Here is a 25,924-nt window from a genome sequence, read left to right on the forward strand (position 1 = left end):
TTGTACTGTGTTGTACTTGTCATTTGTTTAGCGCCTTTTACCATTATTATAGTCTCAATGCGCTGTTAGTGGGAATGCAGTCCAGAGTGTTGGAGGTCATAAAGTGATATTAGGATGCGTGTGTGCATTTAACCAAAAAAGGCTTAGCAGGGCTGGCCAGCAACTGGTAGCGAGCAACTGATGTGGTCAGGCATGTGGATGGGTGCAGAGAGGAGTCTGGAGATGGCGTGAATGCTAGAGACTCGCTATGTGTTCAGAGTGCCCGATTATTTCATAGGTCTGCGCTGCATTCTGCCTTCAGAGGTGTTACAGCGTAAGTAGGCAGAGAATTATGTGAACTGCACGATTGAATTGTCATTGTCCTTGCTTTATACTGATGTGTGCATGTAGCCATGCCTGCAGCCAGTGTCCACCTGACTAGTGTGATTATACGTACCTTGCAGAAATCGTTGGCGCTTTGTTGTTTGGGCGCCCACTCAGGCACTTGACTTCTTCTGTCGATTCTTGCGGCTGTGATAAAACGGTTAGCAACAGTGACAGTCTCTGCTCCAACTATTTGCCACCAGAGGCGCACGGGTTGCACTTCCAGATTCTTCTAGGCGGATAGGGTGGCAAGTCTACCAAGATAGGATAGGGTGGCAAGCCTACCGAGATATCGAACGCTTACTGAACCTTTTCAGAAGTTACCTTTACCATGGGCGGCCCATCCTATGGTTTATACATGCGCAATACCTGCCCATCCGCCCCCTCCCATGACAATTCCCCACAGTGCATCCCAATGTGCCCGATTGCAATGGTGGTGGTTCTATCACACCATTGTGCTTCTATCACTGTGTTTGCGATTTGCCTTTTTTACTGTACATGCCAGGTGCAGTGATTTATCAATTATGTGACATTTCATATATATGAGGGTTGTGATTGAGCTAGTGGTGCTTGTGGGGAACAGGGTCATGATTGGTATATGATAGAGTGTGTGGTCCAGGCCGCTGCAAACAGCCAGTGCCGCCACGTGCTTGGAGGTCAGTGTCGCTGTTAATGCAGCAAACACCTCCTGGAGGTGAATGTTCATATGCTCCGATTGGGGATTTGAAGATTTAGGGAGGGTTTCAGGATAATGCGGTAATCGAGGTCTTGAGGGATTTTTTGAAGGAGAGGTAGTTTTCGGTGCAGCTGATGTGCAGAGCGAAGATTGTTCCAGATGGTGGGAGCTAGGATAGAGAAAGCGGAGTGTAGTCTAGGTGGGAGATTACGATGGCCAGTATTGCAGAGCCTCTTTGAGGATAGGAGAAGTAGGGAAAGATTTGTTTTAGGATACATAAGTGGAAGTGGCAGGTTCTGGATACCGAGTTGGTGTGTTTGGAGAGAGGTCGGTCTGTGTCCATGGTGCATCCAAGATTTTTAACTGACGTGGAGGAGGCTGGTGGGGCTTCAAGGGAAACTGGCCAGGGTAAATATTGGTGGATGAGAGCAGTTTTGTCCATTTTAGGATTTTGGATTTGCCCTGGTGGAGGATTAGGTGGTTGTTAGTCATTCAATGCTCGATATCCGAGAGTCAATAGGTGAGGTCGGGAGGTGCGCGGAGGCTGGAGTCTTGGGGATTTTGAAAATGATCTAGGTGTCATCTTCGTATTTGTAGCAGGTAAGGTTGTGTTTAGCAGCAGTGTTGGATTGGCCGGTCGGCTGATCGGCCCATGGCCGATACGAAATCCTTAGAGGCTGGCGAGGTGCCGGGTTTCAAGCCTATGCATGGGCTTGTCTCGCGCTGGCTCAGGGCTGCCTGCAGTGCTGATCTGCTCTGCATGATCAGGGTCTGCGGGCAGCAAATCGGCACGAGACTGACACCATGGCGCTAGGTGATTGTGAAGGAAGTGTTACTTTTTTACAAAACACTGGTAGTGGGTCGGGCTGGCCTCAGCTCGGCCCGCTACCAGTGTTTTGTAAAAAAGTAACACATTCCTGCAACTGCTCACCCTTGAAGGACCTGGGGCAGCAGCAGGCAGTCTGATGGAGGAGCCTGGAGGCCGCCTTCAGGGCTGGGCTTGGCAAGAGGCGCGAAAAAAGTTGCTTTCAACTTTGCAGGAAGCAAGCAACACATTTGTTGCACACCACTTTGCAAAGTTGAAAGCAACTAATATTGTCCATGGCCAATAAAAATGCGGCGAGACTCTGTGCCGCCACCAGCCCTCACTCCTAGCCCCAGGTCAGGACTGGAGCTGCAGCCTGCAGGAAGCCACGCACAAAGGAGGACCTGACAAGTGCCATTGGTGAGGTCAACGAGGCCCCTGTCTCCACACCACAGCAAGAGTCAGTCGACTCGTCTCCAGCAGTGCAGCAGAGGCCAGCCCAGGAGGGCACGCAGGCACTCGTCGGTCTCGGGCATGGGTGACCCCCCCCCCTTACCCACACAGTCACTACCCCAAAGTGGCAGCGGAGATGGAAAGACGCCCCTGGCTGAGCTGAGGAGGTAAGAGTCACCGGCCGTAAATGCGGTTATGGCCGGTAAGATAGCTCAACGGGTTGAGCACTCGCAGCTGCGATCTGAGCGTGATCTACAGGTCGCAGGTTTGAATCCCGGCAAGGCCAACTCAGCCTTTCATCCTTCCTCCTACTGGTACTTTAATGATCTTCCACACTCTGCTTGCATCAAAGAAGCCCAGGGAAAGCTAGGCAGGTGACATCTACCAGCGTCGTGTTCACACACGCGCTGCTTCTGACAGTGTGGGACTACGAAGGGGGGAGCGTGGCTCGGCGCTGCTTACTCGTGCTGTACACTCGCTGAAGCATTCCCGCAAATCTGCTCGTCTGTAGCTCGACAAGTCCCTCCATTGAAATCTACATTAGATGGGGACTGAGGCAAAGAAATGTGCACTGTTACTCTTGATGTGTGACGAGGGAAGGCTTCATGGCTGGTACTAGGCCGCACTTCTACTCTCTGTGAAGTACGAGTGTTGCCATCAAGTCTGCATCTGCTTTCTCCTTTGTGCGTGGGGAGTGGATGGGCTTTGCACTTCATGGCTATGCTGCACTTTGTCAGAGTGTAGGCCGGAATAGTGCACAACTGCTACTCTCATGGGTAGACCTGGAACCAAAAGAGACTCTGGAAATAATTTTCAAAGTGGAACATAGTAAACACTTTGAGGTCAGCTCGGAGAGGGGTCGGGCCGCAAACCCCCAGGAGGGCGGTGTAGTTTCTCCAGAAATAGGGCAGAAGGGTCAGTCCCAGGGGAGGGGCCTGCTCACGATAGGTCAGGGAGAGTTGGGGGTCGGTGCAAAGAACTGTGGGTAGCTGAGGCTGAAGATGGTGAGCGGGTCACAGTGGAGAGGTAGTGTGGTAATGTGAGGGGGTAGGCTGGAGGTGAGCCTTAGAAGGGGTGGTAAGAGTAAAAGGGGGGACTAGTGGGTGGAGTTATTGGAAGTTATTGGGGTCCGGCATGGTACAGCCTCAGGATCGGCCACGGTAGAGCAGAAGGAGAAATGGCCATCAACGACAAGCACACCCATGCCCGGTGGTAGAGGCCTGGCACAGGTGGGTGCTGGGATGAGTGCTTAGGCCCCCCCACAAACTCCCCTTGGAGGAGAATAAAGTTGGGGTGAGACTGGGCATGGTCTCCCTGGAGCTATCTGAAGGGGAAGAGGGACTGTGGACGGCCATTTTGGAATAGAGCCAAAGCTGATCAGTACTTGGTGAGCACTTGGCAGACAAGGGTTGGCAGCATGGTACAGTGCTGCACTCAGAGAGGGAGTGCAGGGCCGCAGTGGTAGGGGGGCACAAGCAAGTGGTTAGAGGTTGGGCATTATGACAGCGAGAGTTCAGTGGATGGGAATGGCTTAGGACGGTGAAGGGGTTGAATGGGTGGGGAAAAGAGTGGTGGATAGTTGGGAAGAGTAGGAGATTTATGATGAGGTGAGGATAAAAGGGCGTGCAGAGGTCACGGGTGGGACTTCCTTGGGGATGAATGGGAGGAGCCATGGCTATGGTAGGAGGAGAGGATGGTTTTTGCCAAAGGGGGGAAAAGGGAGGAGTGTTGGTCTTGCCCACACTAGGCACCCAGGGCAGGCTGCATAGTCCAGCCACAAATGGCAAAATAACATGGAATGGAGGTGTGATGGTGGAATGTGGTTCCAGAGAAAAAAGAAATGGAAGCACAGCCAAGGGTGAAAGGGGAAAGGAAAGACATACCCCAGGCATTCGCAGCAAAAGCGAGGGCATGAGCTTAGATGAGGAACATGCTGACAGGGGAGGAAATAGAGGGTTGGTTGGCAGTTTAGGAAAAGGAGAATGGACAGTGCTGGGCTCTCAGAGGGAGAGATGTGGGTCCCCACAGGAAAGGCTGGAAGGTGGGGTAAGGGTGGATGTGGATATGGGGATGGGAATGGGGGCGGTGAGAGTAGAGTGGCCCCAGGAGGAAAGGGGACAGGAGGATTTAGAGAGCAGGAAAGGGCAATGTGCATGCTAAAGGGAGAGTGTACCAGAGTTGGTGCGATGACCGCGAAAGGGGGTCAGACATAGGAGGAAAGGAAAGTGAGGAAGGAGGACGAGGGGAAAGTAGAACAAGCTTCCAGACAAAAAAAAGGCTTTGAGAGCACTTCATGCTATCAGCAAAAGAAAACATTTGGAAAGAGAGGTTTGCAGAGGTTTTCAAGGGCAGTGGAGGAGGACCTACATGTTGGGCATGTTTTCCTGAAGCACTTTTATGGGGTGTCAATAATGTGGTTGCGGCACAGTTGTTAGGAATGGGAAATGGTGTGTGAAATGGTGTGCCGATTGATGGCGTGTTGACTGGAAGAGCTTGCAGTAATCCGAGGTCGATAAATGAGTACCAATTTCGGTTGGGTTATATTGTATGTAAATATGTGCTCTGTAAAGCGCTTTGGATTAAGGCGCTATATAAATAACACATCATTATCATTTATGTCCCCCCACCTGTCTCACTTTGTCTCTCTTAGCTCCACACCCTGATAACCAAAGCTCCATTCTTTGTTGCCCTTCCATTTTCTCCCACTCCCCCCCCTTCACCCTCTTCGCTCATTACTCTTACAACTCCCTCTCCAACAGTGCCCACCATAGCATCATTATATCCCAGGAGCAGCACGCTATGCTGTTGGGGTGAAAGAGGAACATTCCAACCATGCATGTGGGGCAAAAACATGAGATAGCGACCCCTCATGGCATGCTCCCACTTGCTGCTTGCCATGATTGGGCGTTGCTGTGGAGAGTTGTGACTGGCAGCTAGGAGCAAGGAAAGACTACTATGGTTGGTCTCTAAATCTGGTTAATGGACAATGCAGATGAAATCGGATGTTTTTGTTTTTGATGATTTAGGCACATTGATGTCTATGGAGGGGTCTTGGGTTTGACGTGAGGGTGTACATTGTCCAGGGCTGGTGACACGCACCCAAAGAGAGTGAACTGAGGTATGCACCACAGTGCATCGCAACTCTGCGTGATAAGTAGAGCGACAGACTGTGGCATGTTTTCCACATTGCATTCCGCACCGCACTCCGCATGATTGTGGAGACGGGCACTACTAATGGTATGCACTACATAATAATTGCTCAGTTTACTATTGCTGATTTGGTAGCTCAGTGGGTTGAGCGCTTGCTACTGCGATGTGTGTGTGATCTGCAGGTTGCAGGTTCGAATCCCAGCAAGGCCATCTCAGCCTTTTATCCTTCTGAGGTCGATAAATGAGTACCAACATAGGCTGGGTGATATTTTATGCATATTTGTTCTATAAAAAGAGCTTAAGAGTAACTGCTATTCAATAACATATTATCATTTGGCCTTGGGCGTCTGCTTGCATTGACAATGGTTTGAGGGCCACTTTTCTTGATGCCAGGGGTGGGCCACTTTTTGAGGTGACCTTGAAGGCTAGGCCACTTTTTTGAGGTGAGGGTGGGCCACTTTTATTTGGGTGTCCGGGCCTATTTCTTGTCCCAGTCCGACGCTGTTTAGCAAATGAGAGCTGGCAGTGGGCTTATGCAGAGGTTGAAGAGGAGGGGTGAAAGGGATGCTCTTTGAGGCACCCCTTTTGTGACTGGGTGAGGGGTGGTTGATAAAGGAGGAGGGAGAGCGATTTGTGAGTGATTGGAAATAAGAGGTGATCCATTTAAGGACAGAGTCTTTGATGCTTAGGATGAGGCACCTGCTCTTGAGAATTGTGTTGTTGATTTTATTAAAGGCTGCGGATAGATCCAGGCGGATGAGTGCAGCACACACTTCTGAATCAGCAGTTCTTTTTAGGTCATCTCAGATGGAGACCAGAGAGAATTCTGTTCCACAGTTGGGTCGGAACTCCGATTGGGCTGGGTCGAGGAGTCTCATGGCTTCTGCGGAGAGGCCAAGTTGCTTATATTCTGCGCGGTCAATTAGTTTAGCAATGAAGCAGGTATTGGAGATTGGGCGATAGCTTGATGGGGAGAGTGGCCAGAGGATGGGTTTTTGGAGAAGCAATTTGACATGGGAGGTTTGGAAAGCCTCTGGAAAGTTGCCTGATGAGAGCAAATTTACGATGGAATGGGGTATGCTGCCAGCACAAGTGGAGGTAAGGATATTTTTTTGAATGGGATGTGGGCAAGGATCTCCAGGCGAGCCAAAGTATCTGCTAAGTGCTAGTAGGTTGCATAAATCCACCTGGGAAAGAGGAGTGAAAGAACAGAAAGTAGGTCGGGAGGGCGAGTAAGAGTTCGGGTTTGAGAGAGGGCCGTATGTCGATGGCGGGATCCGAGCTAGTTTGGTGGTGATGGTATGGTGTCTTTCAAGCGCAACATTATGAAAGTGGTCGGAAAGATCATCACAGAGTGTTTGTGAGTTCGGGGGTGGGGTGGTGGGGTTAGGCTACTAGGGAAATTGAATTCCTGCATGGCTTTTTGGAGACTCTATTTCCATAGTGGTTTCTTTTTGCTTTCTTGATTTTATACAAGTATGCCCTGTTAAGTCTTGCAAGGGCCATTTTGTTTAGAGGATTGGGGTTGGTCTTCCAGGCTTGCTCTAGGCGATGCTTAAGGATTTTGAGAACTTTGAGGCAAGGGGTGTACCACTATTGGTGTGGGGTCGATTGTCGGGAGGGGCAACGGGATGGTGCGAGGGGGGTCATTGCTTAAGAGAGCCATTGGTCGAAGAGATCGATGTAGAGGTGTCCTTCCTTGCGAGAGAGGTCTGGTTGTGTATGAAGTAGGGAGTTGGCCAGGTCTGTATTGATGAGGATTTTATTTCAGAGAGGGAGGGTGGCCGTGGTAGTTGAGGGAATGTTTGCTGGAAGTGGTGGTGAGCGGGAGAGGTATTGAAGTGAGAAAGGTATAGCGTGGTGATCAGTCCAGATAAGTGGCCGAGTCAGGAGAGGGAAGACCTGGCCAGATGTGTAGAAAAGTGTGTCTAGGGTGTGTCCTGCAATCTGGGTCGGGTGCGAGATCAGTTGTCAGGCCGCAAGCTTCCAGATTGTCATTGAGGGAGCGGATCATGGGGTTGGCATTGGCAGGGACATCAAACCAGATGTAGAAATCTACTGACAAAGTGAGCGTTTGGCGCTGAATCAGCGTGGGTGAGAGCGAGTCACACAGAGAGTCAGCGATATTTCAGTCGTAGCCAGTTGGTCTATATAGGAGAAGAAAGCTGTGGGTGACGGAAGGGGTGAGGTGGAACTTGGCGAGAATGGATCCGCATTTGGTGTCGCAAGGTGGACTGCTTACTGAATATTACTGAAAGGTGTTTGTGGAGGATGACTAGATCCCTCACTCTGCTAAGCCTGTTATGTACTAGCAGGGACTAGCTGGGAGGGAAGGTCTCGTGTGCAATGGGGGGATGATGACATTGGTGAACCAGCTTTTAGTGAGGAATAGGAAGTCTGGGTTTTTCAGGTGATGTGAGGTCAAAAGTGTTTTATTTTGGTGGCCGGTCTGGCATTGATGAGTACGCAGGATAAAGAAAGGGGATTCTGTTGTGAGGTTGGCATCGTGAGCGGTAGCCGGATGGGCAGTGGGGGGAGCATGGATATCGAACCACCTCCACACTGCTTTGTATGCATATTTATTTTATAGAACCTTGATTGGACATTCCATTTATTTGGAGCTGTGATACTTTGCTGTTTGGGTCACTTCTGAATCCCATTCACACCTCTCTTAAGAGCATAGCCTTTCCTCAGCCCAGGATACCACAAAAGGCAAAGGTGGTATATCTCTTAACTTTGCTTGTTGGACCTTTTATGATTGTATTGGCTCTTGGTTTGTAAGGGGTAAGTGGGCCTTTAGCCCCTACTCATCCTTGCACTTCTGCACGGCAGAATCCAATTAGTCACATCGGTCATGGGGGTCCTCCACAAGGTTTTCAATCGAAAACACAATAGGGATGTTATTAGTTGATGGTTTGACATTATTGAAACCCCTCATACTATAGAGAGCAATGTTCAAGTGTCTTTAGTTGTCTGTAAAATAAGAGGAGCTGATATTTTAGCAGGACCTCCTTATTTGACCAAATTGTTTGATCCTTGGAAAATCACTTGAAAGATTTAAGTCTTGCTTGGTCTACCTGTCAGTAGTCAGACTAACATTGAAAATGTACCTTCACTTTAGCACTCCCACCCCTAAAAAGACATTGCGTGGGTATACATGTAAGTTCAACCATAAGTAATAAAAACAACTTGAAGACATTAGACTTCACTTTTTTCCAATTGCTGTAGCCCTCTAGCTTTTATGACGAGTTACATACAAACTGTCTATAGCTTTTAGGATAGGTGACAATGCAAGACTTGGCAGTTGAAGTAATTCATAAGGTGCTTCATAACATCATGGGTGGGCCATAATGGTAAAATGTCATAATGTAATCACCTTTTCAGGTTTATCTGCAAATTGTTAGTGCAACATTGGAATGTTTAAAGATTGTGTAAGCAGGCCAATAGTGATATTTAATTCTGAGTTAAAAACGTACAGGTTTGTGTAAGTACTTCTTCATCATTCCTGCAGAGTCATTTAAGTATCATGGCTGGGAAATGTCATCAGCTGACCTAGATGAGGAAGAAGAAGACAACCAGGCTGAACTAGAGGCTGAGGAAAATGTTGAAGAGGAAGAAAATAAGGGGGAGGAAGAGGAGGAGGAAGAAGAGGTAAGTGAGCTGGCTAATCCTGTCCTTTTTTATTAATCACTGAGCATTGCTCAGGTTTGTGGTTGTCCAACATTCATTATCTCATGTATGATTAATTGTACTGAGCAACAAAATGAATTCAGAATTATAATGTGCCTGAAATAGCTGTGAAATTAAACTATCAGCCAGTGTTCATAATCAGGCCTGGGTTGAGTTTAATGTTGTGGATTGAAAATAAAAAAGGACAGAGGCAATAGCTCTAAGATTAAGGCATGGTACAAGGAGGGGTATTGGCAAAGGCGCCTCAAGACTTAAGGAAATGTGTTCCTTCACGAATCCCAAAAATGGTACAATGGGTGACTTGTAGGCCTTCGATAAGCCCATTAGAATGATTTGGTAGGACCAGAGAGGGTGCAACAAGTTTTCACTCTGATCAGAACACTTATATGTATTTACATTGTTGGGTAAATGTGGTAAATTGTGGTAAAATCAGTGTTTTGCACTGATATCAGACTGTTTAAGAATCTACTCTTTAATGGAACTTCTACATCTACTGGTAGTGGAGAATAGGCGAAGAGTGTCAAACGATACAGGGTCTGTACTTCGATCTTAGGATAATGTTAGGAGCCTTGAATGAGACGCAGATGCAGAGGACTCATGTTTTGGCTACAAACCATTATTGGAAAATAAAAGGGGTTGGGAAAATACCTCACTATGCATAGTCTAGGTGAGGTTGCCCTACTTCAGTAAAAACAAATGATCTGTCCTTTGTCAAGATAACTAAAAGTCAGTACTCTCTAAAACTGATTCTAAGGTGCAAAGGATAATGTCTCTGTTCCTTAAAGTGAACAAACGTTCCAATCCAACACAAAAGTATAACTTCAACCAGAATGTCCACAGCGGACAATGGTCACAGTTCCAGGGAGTGATTCCCTTCCCCAGGTTCCTTTTCACAAAATTAAAATGTTGAACACAAGAATGATCAAGTTCCTTTTAACCCCAAGAGGGCAGCTCCCTCTTCTTGGAGTTCAAGGGAAATGCCTCCCTTCCGCAGGTTTCTCTTTATATTTAGGACAGTTCAAATAAAACAATCCCAGGGTCGTGTGTTCCTGTTTGGGTTTCTCCTTTTCACACTTTTAGTTGCTAGTTTCCAGACTCACGGGTTAACTAGTATACTCCTCTGCCAGGTTTGTTTCTTTCTTGACAATTTTCAATTTCATAGGTATGATTCTTCCTTGAGATTCGTTGTACACTCTTTACACGCTGTACTTATCCTGCTATAGTCTCCTTTCAGGTCTTCTTTCACACTTTCAATACTCTCAAGGGTATGGCGCTTCCCTGAGATGCTCCTCTTTATTTGTAACACACTTGCTTGGTATACTCCCATGCCAGGGCTTTTACACAACTGTTCATTTTCAACCATTCATCTTTGCCTGGTGTACTTCCTTGCCAGGACTTGTATGTTGCCACATTTTCTTTTATCCCATAAATAATGTGCTTGTATTGTTAGCTTAAACCTTGTTTCACAAAGTGAAAGTCAAGATTGCGTGGGTCTTTTATATATCGGGTTCCTCCCCCACTCTCAAGACCCTCTTGGTTCAATTCACTTCCACTTCTGTGGTAGAGGTTCAGCAACATGTTCAGCAAATGGGTACTATTATCTCACCCCTCCGCAGAAATTGGTCAATGTCTTGCATTGCACGTTCTCAAAGCGCCACACTCTATCCGGCAACCCAGTAACCCGTTTGATTTCCCCAGGCCTACCAGTTGCTTGGAGTATTTCCTCTGCTTCACCGGTCCTTCTCCCCTCTGCGGTTCGGCACACATCCGGCGAGTTGTTGTTTCTCTGCCGTACACATCCCTGTTGGGCACGGTTCCTGCTGCCTTGCATGGTGGCGGGCTTGCAGCTATTTGGTTTCTCGTTCCACTGGCAGGTTTCTTTTCCGTACCATTTCCTACGGCATTGTCTCAACCGCAGCACACTCAAGCTTCTACAGCTCTGCTTCTTCCTTCACTTGACGTTCCGCCTCGTGGAGTTTCTCCCCTTTGTGTCTGTCAGCTGCAAGGTTTTAAACTTCCTGGGCCGAACCGAGCAATCTCCAGAGACTAGACCGCTGCGTTGGTTTGCCGGCTCTAGTACTCTGAATCGCTGCCTCTCTCTTTCTCGTCCCAGTGGAAGTCGGCCGGTTTACAGGGAGTTTGGAGGAAGTTGGGATAGAGTGTCTTTGGGAGTGATCATTATTATTCCCTGTCTCTTCCTCGTCCCAGTTGTTGCTTTATGATTTCTATATAGCATGGGTGAATATTATGAGTAGAGCTAACAGGTTGTGGAGGGAGAGTTTTACAATATACCATTAAGGCATGTGGCATGGGAGTGTCATCTTTGAATGGAAATGGGGGGCATGTGACTTTCCCCAATGTCGGGTCATCTCCCAGAGGGTCGCCGCCCCCCAGGTGGTCCTCCCTCATATAGCCGCCCCCAAGGTCAGGTTCAGGTAGTGGCTGGCGTCTCCTTGCCACACAGGGAAATGCTACCTCAGGGAAAGGAGTGAAGACATCCTCTGATGCATAACAATATGTTTAACTGAATTTTTGTTAAGTGGGGTTAAGGCTCAAGGCATTTACTTGTGCTTGAAGTAACAGTAACCTGTTCAGGGTGGGTCTGTTGGTATTCCCGGACCTGATATTTTAGTACTGTAAGGGTTTGTTTCTGGGTGCATAGGTCTGCATCAGAGATAATATTATGTGACACGTAAGAAAAAAGTGTTAGTTTAGTGGAGTTCTACCCACTCCTTCACCAGCACAGAATATCAAAATGGATATAAGAGATATGATTCCGGATCCTCATGTGAGTCATATGGGGCAACAACTATTAAGCACTTGTTCATTAGCTACTTAAGCTCACACCAAAATATATTAATAAATATTGTAAGGGTGCAGAAGGGGGGAGACTGACACACAGGTGGCATGATGATTTCTATAGACTTTTATTAGTCAAGAAAATAAAGAGAAAACCTAACTTTCTTTCACTCTTTGAGGGGTTTCCCGGTCTCAATTAAAATACTAAGGGTTCTGTTAGAATGTCTATGTAAATCAATAGTCCACTGTCCAGTGTCAAAAACCCTGCTTCTGTCCCTTACACTTAAACTAGAGATAAAGTAGACCACGTCTGTCCAGAAGAATGACTCCCTTCTTCTGGACTGGGGATAAAAGTTTGTTTCCACGTGTTGGCTTCTTCTTAGGTGAATGGCTCCCTTCCCCGGGTCGAAATTGTCCTTCAATACAAAAGGCACAGTTCAAGTACTTTTCCTTAACGGAGGCACTGCCTATCGTTTAACACTCTGTATACACAAGTTTGCATCACTTTGGTTACCAGGAGAATTACTCCCTTTGCCTGGTATCTCAATTTCACAGTTCAACACAACCAGGGGGAATGACTCCCTTCTCCAGGTATCTTGGTTTCAGAGTTCGATAGCACAACCATGGGGACTGACTCCCTCCCATTAGTCTCTCCTTCACTTTGGTATCACAGTTAGTTCAACAATACCAGGGGAACGACTCCCTTCCCCTGACCTCTGTTTTACTTTGGTATTACAGTTCCGCACTTTCAGTCTTTCAGTTTGAGGGTCTCAGACCCAGGCTTCCCCATCTACGGGCTTGGGCAGACTTGGTTCATTATCCTGCCAAACACTGCCACGAGGAAGATGGTTTGTAACTCTCTTCTCTTGTGGGTGTGGGTCCCAGACGTGTCTTTCTCTACTGCTTTTATTTGGCAGACTTAGTACGCTTCCCTGCCAGGTACAACCACAAAGAAGATGACTCGTAGGGATATTCCTTTGTGGCTGTGGATACGGGGACCAGACCTGAGATATGCCATTGCTTTTGGCACTTTTAACGTTCTCTTATCCCCGGCGGCTTCCCTCTCACCCCAGCTCTCTATGTTAAGAGCTTTACCACTGTACCTTAAGGGTCATTGCCGGTGTGCTCCTGTCGGTCTCAGGCTCCTCTGCTTCCTGCTTAGGTTTACTCCTGGCTTCTCGTGTTCTTTGTAGTGGTGTGGAGGCTTCACAGCATTTGGTATGTTGCGTGTCTGGACTTCCACTTCTCCTTCTTTGCAGTTGGTCCGATACCACTGCGGACCGGGTAGGTACGTTTTTGGTGGCCCACTAGCATCTGTCAGCAGCCTCTTCTGTTCTCCACGCCATAAGACTCTTGTGCTTGCTGTTCTTCCAACGAGGGGTTGACAGCCCGTTTGACAAAAGTGTAAGTCCTTCTTTCGTTTTTACTGCCAAAGGACATAGAAAACTAGAATGTTCATTCAGGTTCTCACCATTACTCTTCCTTACTCCTTGTCACAGTACATGTTAAGTAGGCCTCCCTGAGATAGTCCCTGTTCTTCCTCATCTCAGTCCTTAAGTTGTCAGACTTAAAAACATACATGGAAGTATGGGATAGGGAGTTGGTCTTTATGGGACAGGAAGGTGTGTAGGGTGTGGCTAGATGGTTGGCATACTGCATTCTCCCGAGATGTTCTCCCTTGGGGAGAAGTGAAGACATCTCAGGATTCGTCACATACCCTTCCTCTTAGATTGGTGGCTCCCCTTTCTCATTTTGAAGATGCAATCTCTTGGGTCTTCAAGTAAGGTAATTTGGTCGGGGTTACTCCACCACTCTTCTGCGACTTTATTCTCAACCCCATTTGTGCAATATGGGAGACCCATTGGTCAAACTTTGGAACTGTGCTACATATAACCAATTGGGTAGGAAATGTAGGAATTACTGCTGCTGTGATCCACAGCTCCTTCCCTAAGATGTCAATTGGTATTTTTGTTTGTGGATAAGGTTCACTGTGCCCATGGATGCAGTTAACTTCCTGTTCTTTTATTTCCTTTAAACCAGTAGGTAACAACTTTGGTTTACAGCACATCCTTTTCTTCCACTGTCCAATTCGCCCCACATTCTTTGAACTTTTCCCGGGCTTTTCCCTCCGCCCTAGTCCAGGCATCCATCTCAGGGTAGTTAATGCTAGCCAACGGTAACACCCAGCTGTCCGCTCTCTTTGTAGCTCTGATGGTGGTAGCCCCAATATGATGGCTAACTGAATCCCTAGGGATCTTCTAGTGTCCCCTCTCCTATTCCTGCTTAGTAGTCTCAAGGGTAACAAATGGACCTTCTTTCACCCAGCGTGTCACTCATTCCGTTAACACCCTTTCTAACCTGTCCCTTTCTATACAGGTCTATCAGGCATTTCTCCTCCCACCACATCACTGTACTGCAAATCTCTCACTCCGCCTTTTCACCTCCACCCTTCATTCTTACTTCTTCTCTTACTCCTGTATTACTGTCGCTCGTACCTCCAACTACCCCTTCTTCCTCTGGTAGCGTCTCTTCCTTCTTCTCCCTCTGACAATAACTACTCCTATTCCCCACTCACTGTCCCTCTTCCAACTCTCCAGCTACTGCTGTTCCTAGTCCGCTACTACCACTACCCCTGTATTATCTTAACACACCCGAGGATATGGTGCTCTGCTCAGCCCTCTCAATAGCCCTGGGTCTGACCCCAAGGGACACTCTGGGATATGGTGCCCTGCACACCCTTCTCACTTGCCCACTACCAGTTATCTCCTTCACTCGCTACTCCCACTACCTGTTTACTCACTTCGAACTACCCCACCCAAGCACCTCTACCACTGCCACTACTCCACTCCGCCACTACTCCTACTCTACCTCTAACACTCACACTCTCCCTCTCTCACACAAACATTCTACAGATCCCCTCCTGAAGAGTAGCTCTCGTCTCCACTGGTCTCTCAGATGTCCTCCAACGCCTCCTGTCCTCACTCAACTAACCCACACTGAAGTATTCACACAGGCTTACTTAAATACCCCATCCCTCCCAGGATTGGCCACTTACATTAACAAATAGCATACCTGGCTCCAAGGGGTGTGACAGGGGAAGGACATGGAAGGACTTAAAAGGACTGATAAGCTGCATCCCTTTTTTTAATATGGACCCTGCTAGGGTGCAGGGATGCTGCATTACTCAAGGCCTGCAGTGCCTTTTAAATACATAAATAAATTGTGGGTTTTAAGGCCTTCATGGGGTCTTTATCTATTATTTAAAATGTCCCTAGTGGTTTAGTGGAGTCTTGTCCCGGGCAGGCTCCAGCTGATTGTCAGCTGGAGCCTTGCTTTTTTAGCCGACCGGGGTTGTAGGTGCTCCGAACCCCTTGGTTTTCTGCAATCCCCTTCCACGTCCTCCTGAATTAGGTGGCCGGTGTTGTGTCCTTTGGTACCTGCAGACCGCTGCTCTGGCATTCTCCTTGCAGCTGCAGTGCTGCTTTTCCTGCCTGGGCACTGCCATCACCGCAGATCAGAAGGGTTCGGGAGGGGGCCTGCCTGCACTCAGGCACCCGTGTTGGGTTGGTCTGGGCTCCTCCCTTCCTCACTTGACAGGGCACAACGCTGGCGTGTCACAGTTGTATCTTTGGTTCTTGACTTTCTACCCTGATAAAGGGGTCGAGAGGGGGGTTTCTTCTGGATTCAAAGATGGGATCTGTGGGTAAAGGATACTGGCAAATGCTGGGGTGGAATTTCATGTTTGGACTTTCCTGTTCTTTTTGGGACTCGGATGAGCTGGTAAGCTGTGAATGGGCCTTAGATTAAGGAGGGCAACCTCTCGGCAGGTGTCCAACTCTCCCACATGAATAGAACAGTTTTCCCTGACTGGCAGATATAGAAAAAATGGATGCCCCTGGTTCTTCCTGGATCTCTACCTCAAGAATAGAAGGTTCCCTGAAAATAATATTTTGGAGGGAAGGTAGAGGGAATTTATGGTCTGGTGTCCTCAATTGGCCTGTTGGGAGGACAGCTCTAGAGTGTCCCCATGCATAACTAGAGATTGTGTTTGGACACATGGGGTGAGAGTAACGGGTGACTGGAACGTTTTCACTGTGCCTTCCTGATCCTTGGTGGTAGCTTGGAATGACTGGGAGAGTAGCGGGCAAGACACCCCTAAGGAACAGTTCTCTTCGTCGTGATCCATTTCCTCTCTTGTGTTGTATACAAGTTCCTCCGTGGGTGATAGCGATGGCAAAGTGGGGACAGTGTTGCTGTGTCTTTCTTTAGCGGGAATAATAACCCTAGATTCACTGTTTTAGGGAGACGGAAGGGATTTTATTTCTTCCAGCAGTTCAGATGTTTCAGGTCCCTCTGGAACGGGGTATGATACTCCCAGGTATCAGGATTTCTGCCTCCCCTTTCTGTTCGTTAGAGCTCGTAGGTGCTGGGATAACATCGAGAATGGGATATTAGGGGTTCTGATGTCTTCTCTCTCCAAAGGGAAGGGTTTTTCCTGCAGAGCTGGGTAACTAGGAAGACATGTGTTTTCCAACAGGAGGCTAGACTCGATTTCCTGGTGTCCAGAGTTCGCTCTCCCTTTTTCGAGCAATATAAATGCTTTTCTTGGGTTCCATTCACACGAGATTTGGTCTCCAGGTCATCTTCCTCTCGCTATCTCTCTTTGGGTCTGGCTGGATGAAAGCTCCCCATAGGGTCTCATTTTAATTTTTATTATTTTAGTATTTATTGAAGTACACAAAACCCTGAGGCATCTAGGCGCTAGTTACTGTAGAAATGGTGTTACAGGATGTAATTATAGTTAATTTACATTTTCAGCACGAGCCTAAGGTCAAACTCAGTAGGTTATATTACCATTTCAGCACAGGGCTGAGGTCAAAATCAGTAGGTTACGTTACATTTTCAGCACAGGGCTGAGGTCAAAATCAGCAGGTTACGTTACAATTTCAGCACAAGGTTGAGGTCAAAATCAGTAGGTTAGGTTCAATTTTTAGCAAAAGGCTGAGGTCAAAATCAGTAGGTTACGTTATATTATCAGCACACGGCTGAAGTCAAAATCAATAAGTAAAAGGTAAGAAAATCATCAGTGATGCTAGTAAGTCTAGTTACAGAAATCAGATATATTACGGTATAAATCAAGATAAAAACCCACTTGCTACGGCCCTGGGATGACATGTTTGTATGCAGGATTGGACAAGGATGGACTGACGAATGATGAACCGCCAGTGTAAATCGTGACACCGTTGTAGTTGTGAGATATACCAGACATGGAGAAGTCAATAGTATGACTAGTGAGGTGCAGATAATGTTGTAGTGCGGAAAGTCATAGAAGGACAATTTAGGAAAATCAGTGAGACAAACAAACCGCCTCCTGCAGGGAACGTTATAATGCAATTCGGCCTGCAGGAACACTTTGAGCAGGTAAAGGAAGCAGTTGGTAGTGTCAGAAGCTCTGGCGAGTCGAACTCCAGCACCTGCTGGCAAAGCCGCACCAAGCATAGCTGTGGGCTACATCCACTTCATCAACTGCGCAGGTATTGGCCTCAAGGTTTAGATTAGGAGAGGTGGTTTTAGCAGTTGCAAAGCCAGTTTGCGACAATATCGGTCAAAAGAGCAAGGCTGCAAGGTGGGTATGTGGACAGGTTATATTAATGCTGCAGACGATGGAGGCAGGGTAGACGCTATGAGATTCGGTCGAGTCGCTGGGAGTAATGGTAGAGTGAGGCAAGCTGTCTGCTTGGCATTTACTGTGCGGGGAGGTGCTCCGAGACATAGGCTTGCTGGAGTGCACCCAGGAAGGGGGTGGCCAGGCTAACCTTTTCAGAATGCAGTGGCAATAACATTGCAGTAAGCAGGCGCGCCGGCTTGCTGGCTTGCCCGGCAGAGACTAGCAGAGACTGAAGCTGGAGGCCTTAGACACCAGCCTTTGTCACTGGCCGGCTCCAGCCTGCGGCGAGATGCGGGCTTCTGGTATAAAGAGCTGAATGCTCAATCAGGTCGCTCCAAAAACGGATCTAATGCAGGGCCATACGAGCAGGTAGTGATGGTGGCGGCCATCTTACTGTGCTGTTCAGGGATCATGCGGTGGATGGAGCAGGTAGATTGGGCTGGCTGGGGGTCCACAGCAAATGCTTCCCTCGCTGTGGACCGGCAGATATCATGTGTCCCACTAACTCGCCCCTTTTAATCTTAAGTGGGCTTGATGAGAAGTTCAAGAGGGGCAACTTAATTTCCTCTCTACAGGACAGGAGGGTTAGTAATTTGTATCCCTTTCTTTTCGGCTACTTTCTCCAAGGGGCATAAAATATATGACAAAACTGGTGGGGAGGTTTACCCGTAGATCTAAATAGATTATAGTGTTGTCTCTGCCAGCAAACAGATAACTCTCTGGGACAAAACAAGTTATAACTGTTCCTCCACCATTTTCCTTACCGGTAGAATAGCCTGTGAGGTTAATAGGAGGAACATAACTCCCATTTTAGAGCTTGGGTGGTTGTGGTTCATGCTGGTTTCCGTCTGAGTATGACCCTGAGTATTGAAAGGGAGGTGGACAAGATTGGTCTCGGTTCAAAAAGGAGGTATTAAATGGTTACCTACGCCAGATCTTGGTTAAATGTGGACACAGTGGGACAAAAGTATATTGCGTCTGTATCGATTTGGTGGCATCCTGTTTCTGACACCATATTTAAGGGTGCAGAAGGAGGAACGGACACATAATTGGCATTATCATTGCTATAGACGTTTATTAGTCAAGAAAATAAAGAGAAATCTTGCTTTCCCTAACTCTAAGAGGGATTTCCCTGCTTCAACTAAAATACTAAGGATTCTTTCAGAATGTCATGTAAATCAATAGTTCACCATCCTGTGTCGAAAAAACCCTACTTCTGTGTCTTACACTTAAACTAATTCAGAGATAAAGTAGACCACCTCAGGCCAGAAGAACGACTCCCTTCTTTTGGACTGGGGATACAAGTTTGTTTCCACGTGTTGGCTTCTTCTTAGGGGTATGGCTCCCTTCCCCGGTTCGAAATTGTCCTTCAACACAAAAGGCACAGTTCAAGTACTTTTCCTTGGCAGAGACACTGCCTATCTTTGAACACTCTGTATCCGAAAGTTGTTATCGCTTTGGTTACTGTCGGGGTTTGTGGTCTGTGGGGTGCCGGAGGGCTGGGAAACTACATTTCCCATTATCCCCGGTGGCAGCATGATATGATATGATATGATAAGGCATTTATAACGCGCCTATACACAGATGTTTCAAGGTACGATGAGGCAAGGGAGGGAGAACAGAGGGAAGACAGACAACGATCCTACTAGGCCAAGTGTCATTCAGATCGCGCAGGTGCATGGGAAGGGGGAAGGGAAAAGTGCAGGATGGAGACGGGGAAGGGGACAGTGCAATACAAGGATAGTAGAATAAATAACAAAATAAAGTATAGCCAGCAGGTGGCAAGTGCAGGGAGAAGGGTAAGTGCAGGAATCAGGTGTCAAGTGCTCGAGGTAGGACTGTAGATGTACAGAGAACAGTCCACAAGTGCAGGGGTATCCAGGTGGGCAGTGCAGGTGTGCGGCTGGCAGAGAGGGGGACCTGGGCCCGCGATCAAAGGGTGGCCAGGTAAACTAGTCCAGGTTCAGTATAAACCAGGAAATTAGCAGGGAGAAAAAGCAGAAGCAAAGAGAAAGGTTTTGAGGCGCTTCTGGAACCGCAGATGGTTCTCCTCAAGTTTCAGGGGCCCATGGAGGCTGTTCCAGAGGGAGGCCCCGGCCGAAGAAAGTGATGTACCACCAACTCGTTGACCCTGAGGGAGTTGGATGTGGATGAGCGAAGAGCTAGCGAAGGAAGATATTTAGGAAGAGAGAGTTGAAGGTATTGAGGCCCCTGTCCCCAGAAGGCCTTAAGAACGATGCAGAGGGTTTTGAACTTAATCCTCGCAGCCACTGGGATCCAGTGCAGAGATTTCAGTCCTGGAGAGATACGATCCCTGGGCTTGAGGCCAAGGACAAGTCTCGCAGTCCAGTTCTGGATGAGCTGCAGAGGGCGGAGAGTAGAAGCAAGCAGATTTAGAAAGAGGCTGTTGCAATAGTCCAGCTTGAAGAGAACCAGAGCTCTGGAGACATTGAGCTTCTGGGGGAAGGATAGGAAATGAAGTATACCTCTGAGGAGGTGCAGCTGGTAGTGTGACTTCTTAGAGATATCACAGATGTGAGGAGAGAAGGAGAGTGTGGAGTCGAAGATGACCCCGAGGTTTTTAGCTTCACAGGTGTAAGCAGGGAGAGGGCCAAGAGAGGCCGGCCAGAGAGTGATGGGAAAGGAGGGTGTGGGTGTGCCGATGAGGAGAATCTCAGTCTTGCTGGCATTCAGGCAGAGATCGTTGGTGGCACACCACTCCTGGATGGCGGACAGGCAATCAGAGATGAGAGAGGGAGAAGAGGAGGCTGAGGGTAGCCTGAAAATGAGCTGAGTGTCATCCGCATAGCACTGGAAGTTGTGGCAGAGCGTGGCAATGCGGTGGGCAAGACGAGCCAGGTATTGGTTGAACAGCCAGGGAGAGTTTAGACCCCTGGGGGACACCACAGGTAGAGATAGAGATGGAGGAGAGGAAGGACCCGAGTTGGACCTGGGAGGGTCGATCGGAGAGAAAAGAAGTCAGCCACGCCAGGGCCTGACCCGTGATGCCCAGGTTATCACGGAGACGGTTGAGCAGGATGGCATGGTTGACCGTGTCGAAGGCAGAAGAGAGATCAAGTAAGATGAGGACAGAGGGGGCGTTGGAATCAAGGTTAGAGAGCAGGTCTTCGCGGATGTTCAGAAGAGCAGGTTCCGTGCTTCTGGCAGCTCCGAAGCCAGACTGATGGTCGTGGAGACAACCAACAGATTCAGTGTGAAGATTAAGCTAGGAGATGGGCAGCATTTCTAGGAGTTTGTCCAGGAAAGGAGTGATGGAAATTGGGCGAGATTCAGCGTGTGCCGCCAGGGCTTGAAAAGAGCTGCACCTGCCCATACTTGGTGCTGATTGTTTCGACGGTTGAGAGCACACGCAGAGTGCATCGGACAACTACAGGAGGTGAAGAGGACTGCGGGCAAGACAAAGGGAATCCGGGCTGTGGTGGTAACGTGTGTTGAATTCTCTGCTTTCCCGGGTTGTGGCAGTGACAGCAAGAGTCCCCGCTCGCCTGGGTAGCGGCAGTGAAACGAAATTAAGGACGCTGATCTCCGGCACTGATTTCCCAACTTCCACAACTCGCTCGGGGGCGCCGCGGGGCTCCCTGAGCAAAAGTTAAGTACAGCACCGAAAAAGTGCAAGAAATCCTGTTTGTTTTGGAATTAAGAACGTGAATACTGTCTCTCGCATGTAAGTCCTGTGATGAAACAGGGTGGCATTTAATAACGCTCACAGTGAACCTTGCCCTCAATTCTGGTTATTACCTGAAAATATACAGGGAGGACGGTCTGTGAAGGAGCAGGACCGCACTTTACTACCACATGAAAGAGCAGTTTTGTGAAATCCACATATGTTTACCGTCTGAGATAGCGGTGCATGTTTGATTGGACAACTATGGGCTGACAGAATATGTAGACCTTGATATTATTGTTCATTTGTGCCTCGTGTGATTTGTGTGTTCATCATGCATGGCTTACTGTAGGAGGAGTTGCTCTCCAACATGCATTTGTGTTGCTTCATCACGTTCATCTATCTGTCTATATGTTTGGGTACTCAAGAAGAAGGCAGGTTGCAGGGAGTAGGACTGGATTTGGAGCATTAGGCCTTTGACTCACATAAGAGTGTTTGGCTGCGTAGAACTCGTTGGTAGGTTGTATGGGTTTTCACTATATTCCCCTATATCCGTTCACTTATGAATTCATAAGCCTTTTTCCGGTGATCCTAAACTCCCCTTCCCCATCCACAACCTCTCCCTAACCTTCCCCCCGCCCAATTGACTGTCTCCTGGTGACCTGTTTACTAGGCATCAGGGACATGTGCACAACCAAGGTGGGAGAGCCGTACTCCCTTTCGCTTCCGTGGTTAGGGAGGGGTTGCAGAAACCCCTTCAGGTGTGACAGTTACCAGGAGAATTACTTACTTCTCCTGGTATCTTAATTTCACAGTTCGACACAACCAGGGGGAATGACTACCTTCCCCTGGTCTTCATTAACAGAAGAATAACTCCCTTCTCCTGGTATCTTCATTACAGCGTTCGATAGCACAACCAGGGGGAATGTCTCCCTTCCCCTGCTCTTTGTTACTACTTGGTTGCATAGTTCAACGTCACCAGGGGGAATGACTCAGTTCCCCTGGTCTCTTCTTCACTTTGGTATCACAGTTCAACAATACCAGGGGAAATGACTCCCTCACCCTGCCCTTGCTTTTTATTTGGCATTACAGTTCAGCACTTTGTCTTTCATATTGAGGGTCCCAGAGCCAGGCTTCCCTGTCTCCAGACTTGGGTAGACTTGATTCACTCTCCTGCCAAGCACTGCCATGAGGAAGATGGTTTGTAATTCTCTTCTCTTGTGGGTGCGGGCCCCAGACTCGTATTTCTCTACTGCTTTGATTTGGCAGGCCTCGTACACTTTCCTGCCAGGTACTGCCATGAAGAAGATGACTTGTATGGATCTTCTTTTGTGGGTGCGGGTCCCAGACCCAAGTTTCTCTACTGCTTTGCTTTGACAGACCTGGTTCACTTCCCTGCCAGGTACTGCCACAGAGAAGATGACTTGTAGGGATTTTTGTTTGTGCATGCAGGTCACAGACCTGAGGTTTTCTATTGCTTTTGGCACTTTAAAGTTTTCTTCTCCCCCAGGGGTTTCCTTCTCACCCCTGCTCTCTGTGTTAAGAGTCTTCCACGACTCACTTGTGCCCCCACCAACCATCCCGGCAACCCTCGTACCTTCAGGGTCTTTGCCGGAGTTCTCCGGTCACTCTCGGTCTCCTCTGCTTCCTGCTTTGGGTTTCTCGTGGCTACCCGTGTTCTTTCTTGTGCTGCAGCATCTCCGCAGTGTTTGGTCCCTTCACTCGACCGCACTGTCCCACTGTGTTGTGTGTCTGGACTTCTGCTTCTCCTCTTTCCGGTAGATCCGACCACGGCGGGCCAGGTAGGTACGTTTTCGCCTGCCCGCTAGCATCTCGGTCAGCAACCTCTTCTGTTCTCCACGTCAAACAACTCCTGTGCTCACGGTTCCTCCAGGGAGGGCTTGTCATCCGTTTGACATGTTAAGTCCATCTTTCGTCTTTATTACCAATGGACACAGAAAACTAGAATGTTCATTCAAGCTGTGACCATTACTCTTCCTTGCTCCGCAACTCGTCTTCATCCCAGTACTGGTCAAGTAGGTTTCCCTGAGCTAGTTCCTGTTCTTCCTCATCTCAGTACTTAAGTTGTTTGACTTACAAACATACATGGAAGTATGGGATGGGGGTTGGTCTTTATGGGACAGGAAGGTGTGTAGGGTGTGTCTGGAGGGTTGGCATACTGCGTTCTACAGAGATGTTCTCCCTTGTCCTCCCGGGGCGGAGGTCTCTAACTACGAGATCGTCCTGCTGAATACCACCCCCAGGGGACTGTTGGGTAGCAGCCTTACCTCCCTTGCCTCATGGAAAAGGTCTCCCCCTCAGGGAGAAGTGACAACATATCCGGATTTGTCACAATATGTAATGTATGAATGCTATAACGATCTATAGCTGAATCATATCTCCAGTATGAATATCTACACGTGGGAAAACGGGCTATTTAGTTTATCTTATGTCAAATTGAAATGATTTTGATTTTCATTCACATTCCATAGAAAACATGATCATGACATGCACATTTACTGAGACATAATTTGATATGTTGCAAATATAATGCATGAAGTATCTTGTTTTGAATTTGCCAGAATACTGTAGATTACTTGGGTTTGATGAACTATGGCTGCTCTGTTTATTGAGCATGTATATAAGCTACAGATATTGACCATATAAGCATGTGCCTTCCAAAAAGGGCTCATTTAGATTATTAATACAAGTGCCTTAGACTTCAGAAAAAATGCGTTAGCTGAATTGCTTCTTATACATGTAAACGGGATTGTTTTCATCGTTTGATTTCATATTAAAACACATTAATTTATGTGAAGCATAATAGTTTGAATAAACGCGATTAGTCTACATTCATATGTCAATTTTGATGTGTGTGAGTGGCTAGAGTAGGAGAGAAAGAGAGAAAATAGAACAGCATTTACATACTTTTGAATGGTTGTGTGTGGGGGAGTGGTGGGGGTTTGCAAGACTATCTCATACCTTCACAATAGAGCAGTCTCAGTGTGTTACAGGACAGTGGTCACTCAGGGGCTTCTCATCCAGTCGGGCACAGGGCTTACCCATATTATTTGTCAGTCAGGCAAATGTTGTAAACTGATGGATATTCGTCCAATACATGTCAGCTTACACAGCCACTGAGCTGAAGAAGACTTCAGGGTCACTTCCTGTTAACTAATGAGGCAAATCATAAATGAGTTCACCTTGCTAGCAGTCTGCTCTGTAGCCAATATTTCTCACTTGGAATGAAAGTGCATTCATCCCGGGTAAAATATTTGTTCCTTCTCCCAAATAATGGAATTCAATGGACAACCTAATCTTTGTGAATTTTGCAAGAGTTTAGCAAAACTACATGAGCTGGCTTTTAAATTTGACCAGTCTACAGTGATTTAAAAAAAAGCAGGTTCACTTCCCACCACTGTTGGCACTATTGCTTGTGAATTTTGCTAATTTTATAGGAGTGTTATCCCTATTCCCATGGAGAAATGTCATGCCTCAATGTCAAGTAATGTCTTCGTACTGAAGCTTTCATTGTAAAATAGCAGATTTGCTTTCACAATCGGACCAATCCTTGCTACAGATGCTTACAAAATTGTTGCATGAACCCACCCACAAGAGTTTCAGCCTCCCTACCTCATGTGACATTATATATCTTCTTTCACCTCTAAGCTGAACTGATGCTATGTGCCTATTATTCTTAATTTGTTTAACATATTTTTCAATCATAAGACAAATTGAATTGCTGTGGATAACGAAAGATACAATTATCTTCTTCCTCTCGCGAACACCATGGCCCTGCTGTACAGTGTTACACATTGCTGCCTTCATTTGTATTTTGCCAATTAGAAAGCGTTTCTAATGTGAACAAAGATTCACATTTTTGCCTGGAAACATGAAGTTGTTTGAAATGCAGACAACTCCATTAAATGGACATACTTAAGCTTGTATGTTATTATATGTAACGATTTAATGTATACTCTAATATATATGTGTACGTATGTATGTGCGTTTGGTTGATTGACAAACATGTCTGTCTGTGAGCTAGGTCGAAAGTAAAGTAATAATGCAATGACCGTTGAAGCAGACACCTAACCCAGTGAGCACCCTGGCACCTGCTAGTGTGCAACTTCCCAAAACTATCGTGAGAACACAACCACATGCTCCTCAAGGGTCTAGTAGTATATAGGCATGTTGCTGGAGATGTTACACTGTGACTGCGCCACACATATTCAGAAAGGTTATGGATTTATGAACTATTGAAATAATAAGCAAAAACTAGTTGCATGTCAAATATCTCCCATCGGAGGCCCTTTTATTTGTTGACACGTGTTTCGGCTCATTCTGAGCCTTTCTCAAAACAGGGCATATCTCGTGGTCAATCTATCACATCACTCCGAATGCTTCAAGTGCGAAACATAAATAGTAGTAGTGCTCTCTTGTTCAAGTCCCTGGGTTTGTATCGTGACTTGACCAGCCAACGCGGAGGAAAGGGGTCGCTGCACTTTGCAGGTGGGATTCAAACCCAGGGACTTGAACAAGAGAGCACTACTACTATTTATGTTTCGCACTCAAAGCATTCGGAGTGATGTGATAGAATGACCACAAGATATGCCCTGTTTTGAAAAAGGCTCGGTATGAGCCGAAACACGTGTCAACAAATAAAAGGGCCTCCGACGGGAGATATTTGACATGCAA

General features: G+C 47.3%; 1 protein-coding gene across 3 annotated transcripts in view; it reads left to right on the plus strand.

The window, feature by feature from the left end:
- Nucleotides 1-25,924, plus strand: part of AK9 (adenylate kinase 9) — a 1,784,103-nt gene that overhangs the window by 909,904 nt on the left and 848,275 nt on the right. For all 3 annotated transcript variants that reach the window (XM_069606660.1, XM_069606662.1, XM_069606661.1), the window contains one exon: nt 8,959-9,098. In XM_069606660.1, coding sequence (XP_069462761.1) covers nt 8,959-9,098 — 140 coding nt within the window. The remainder of the gene's footprint in view (nt 1-8,958; nt 9,099-25,924) is intronic.

Source organism: Ambystoma mexicanum, chromosome 4p, assembly GCF_040938575.1.
Source record: "Ambystoma mexicanum isolate Mex_15411 chromosome 4p, UKY_AmexF1_1, whole genome shotgun sequence".
Classification (NCBI taxonomy): Eukaryota; Metazoa; Chordata; class Amphibia; order Caudata; family Ambystomatidae; genus Ambystoma; species Ambystoma mexicanum.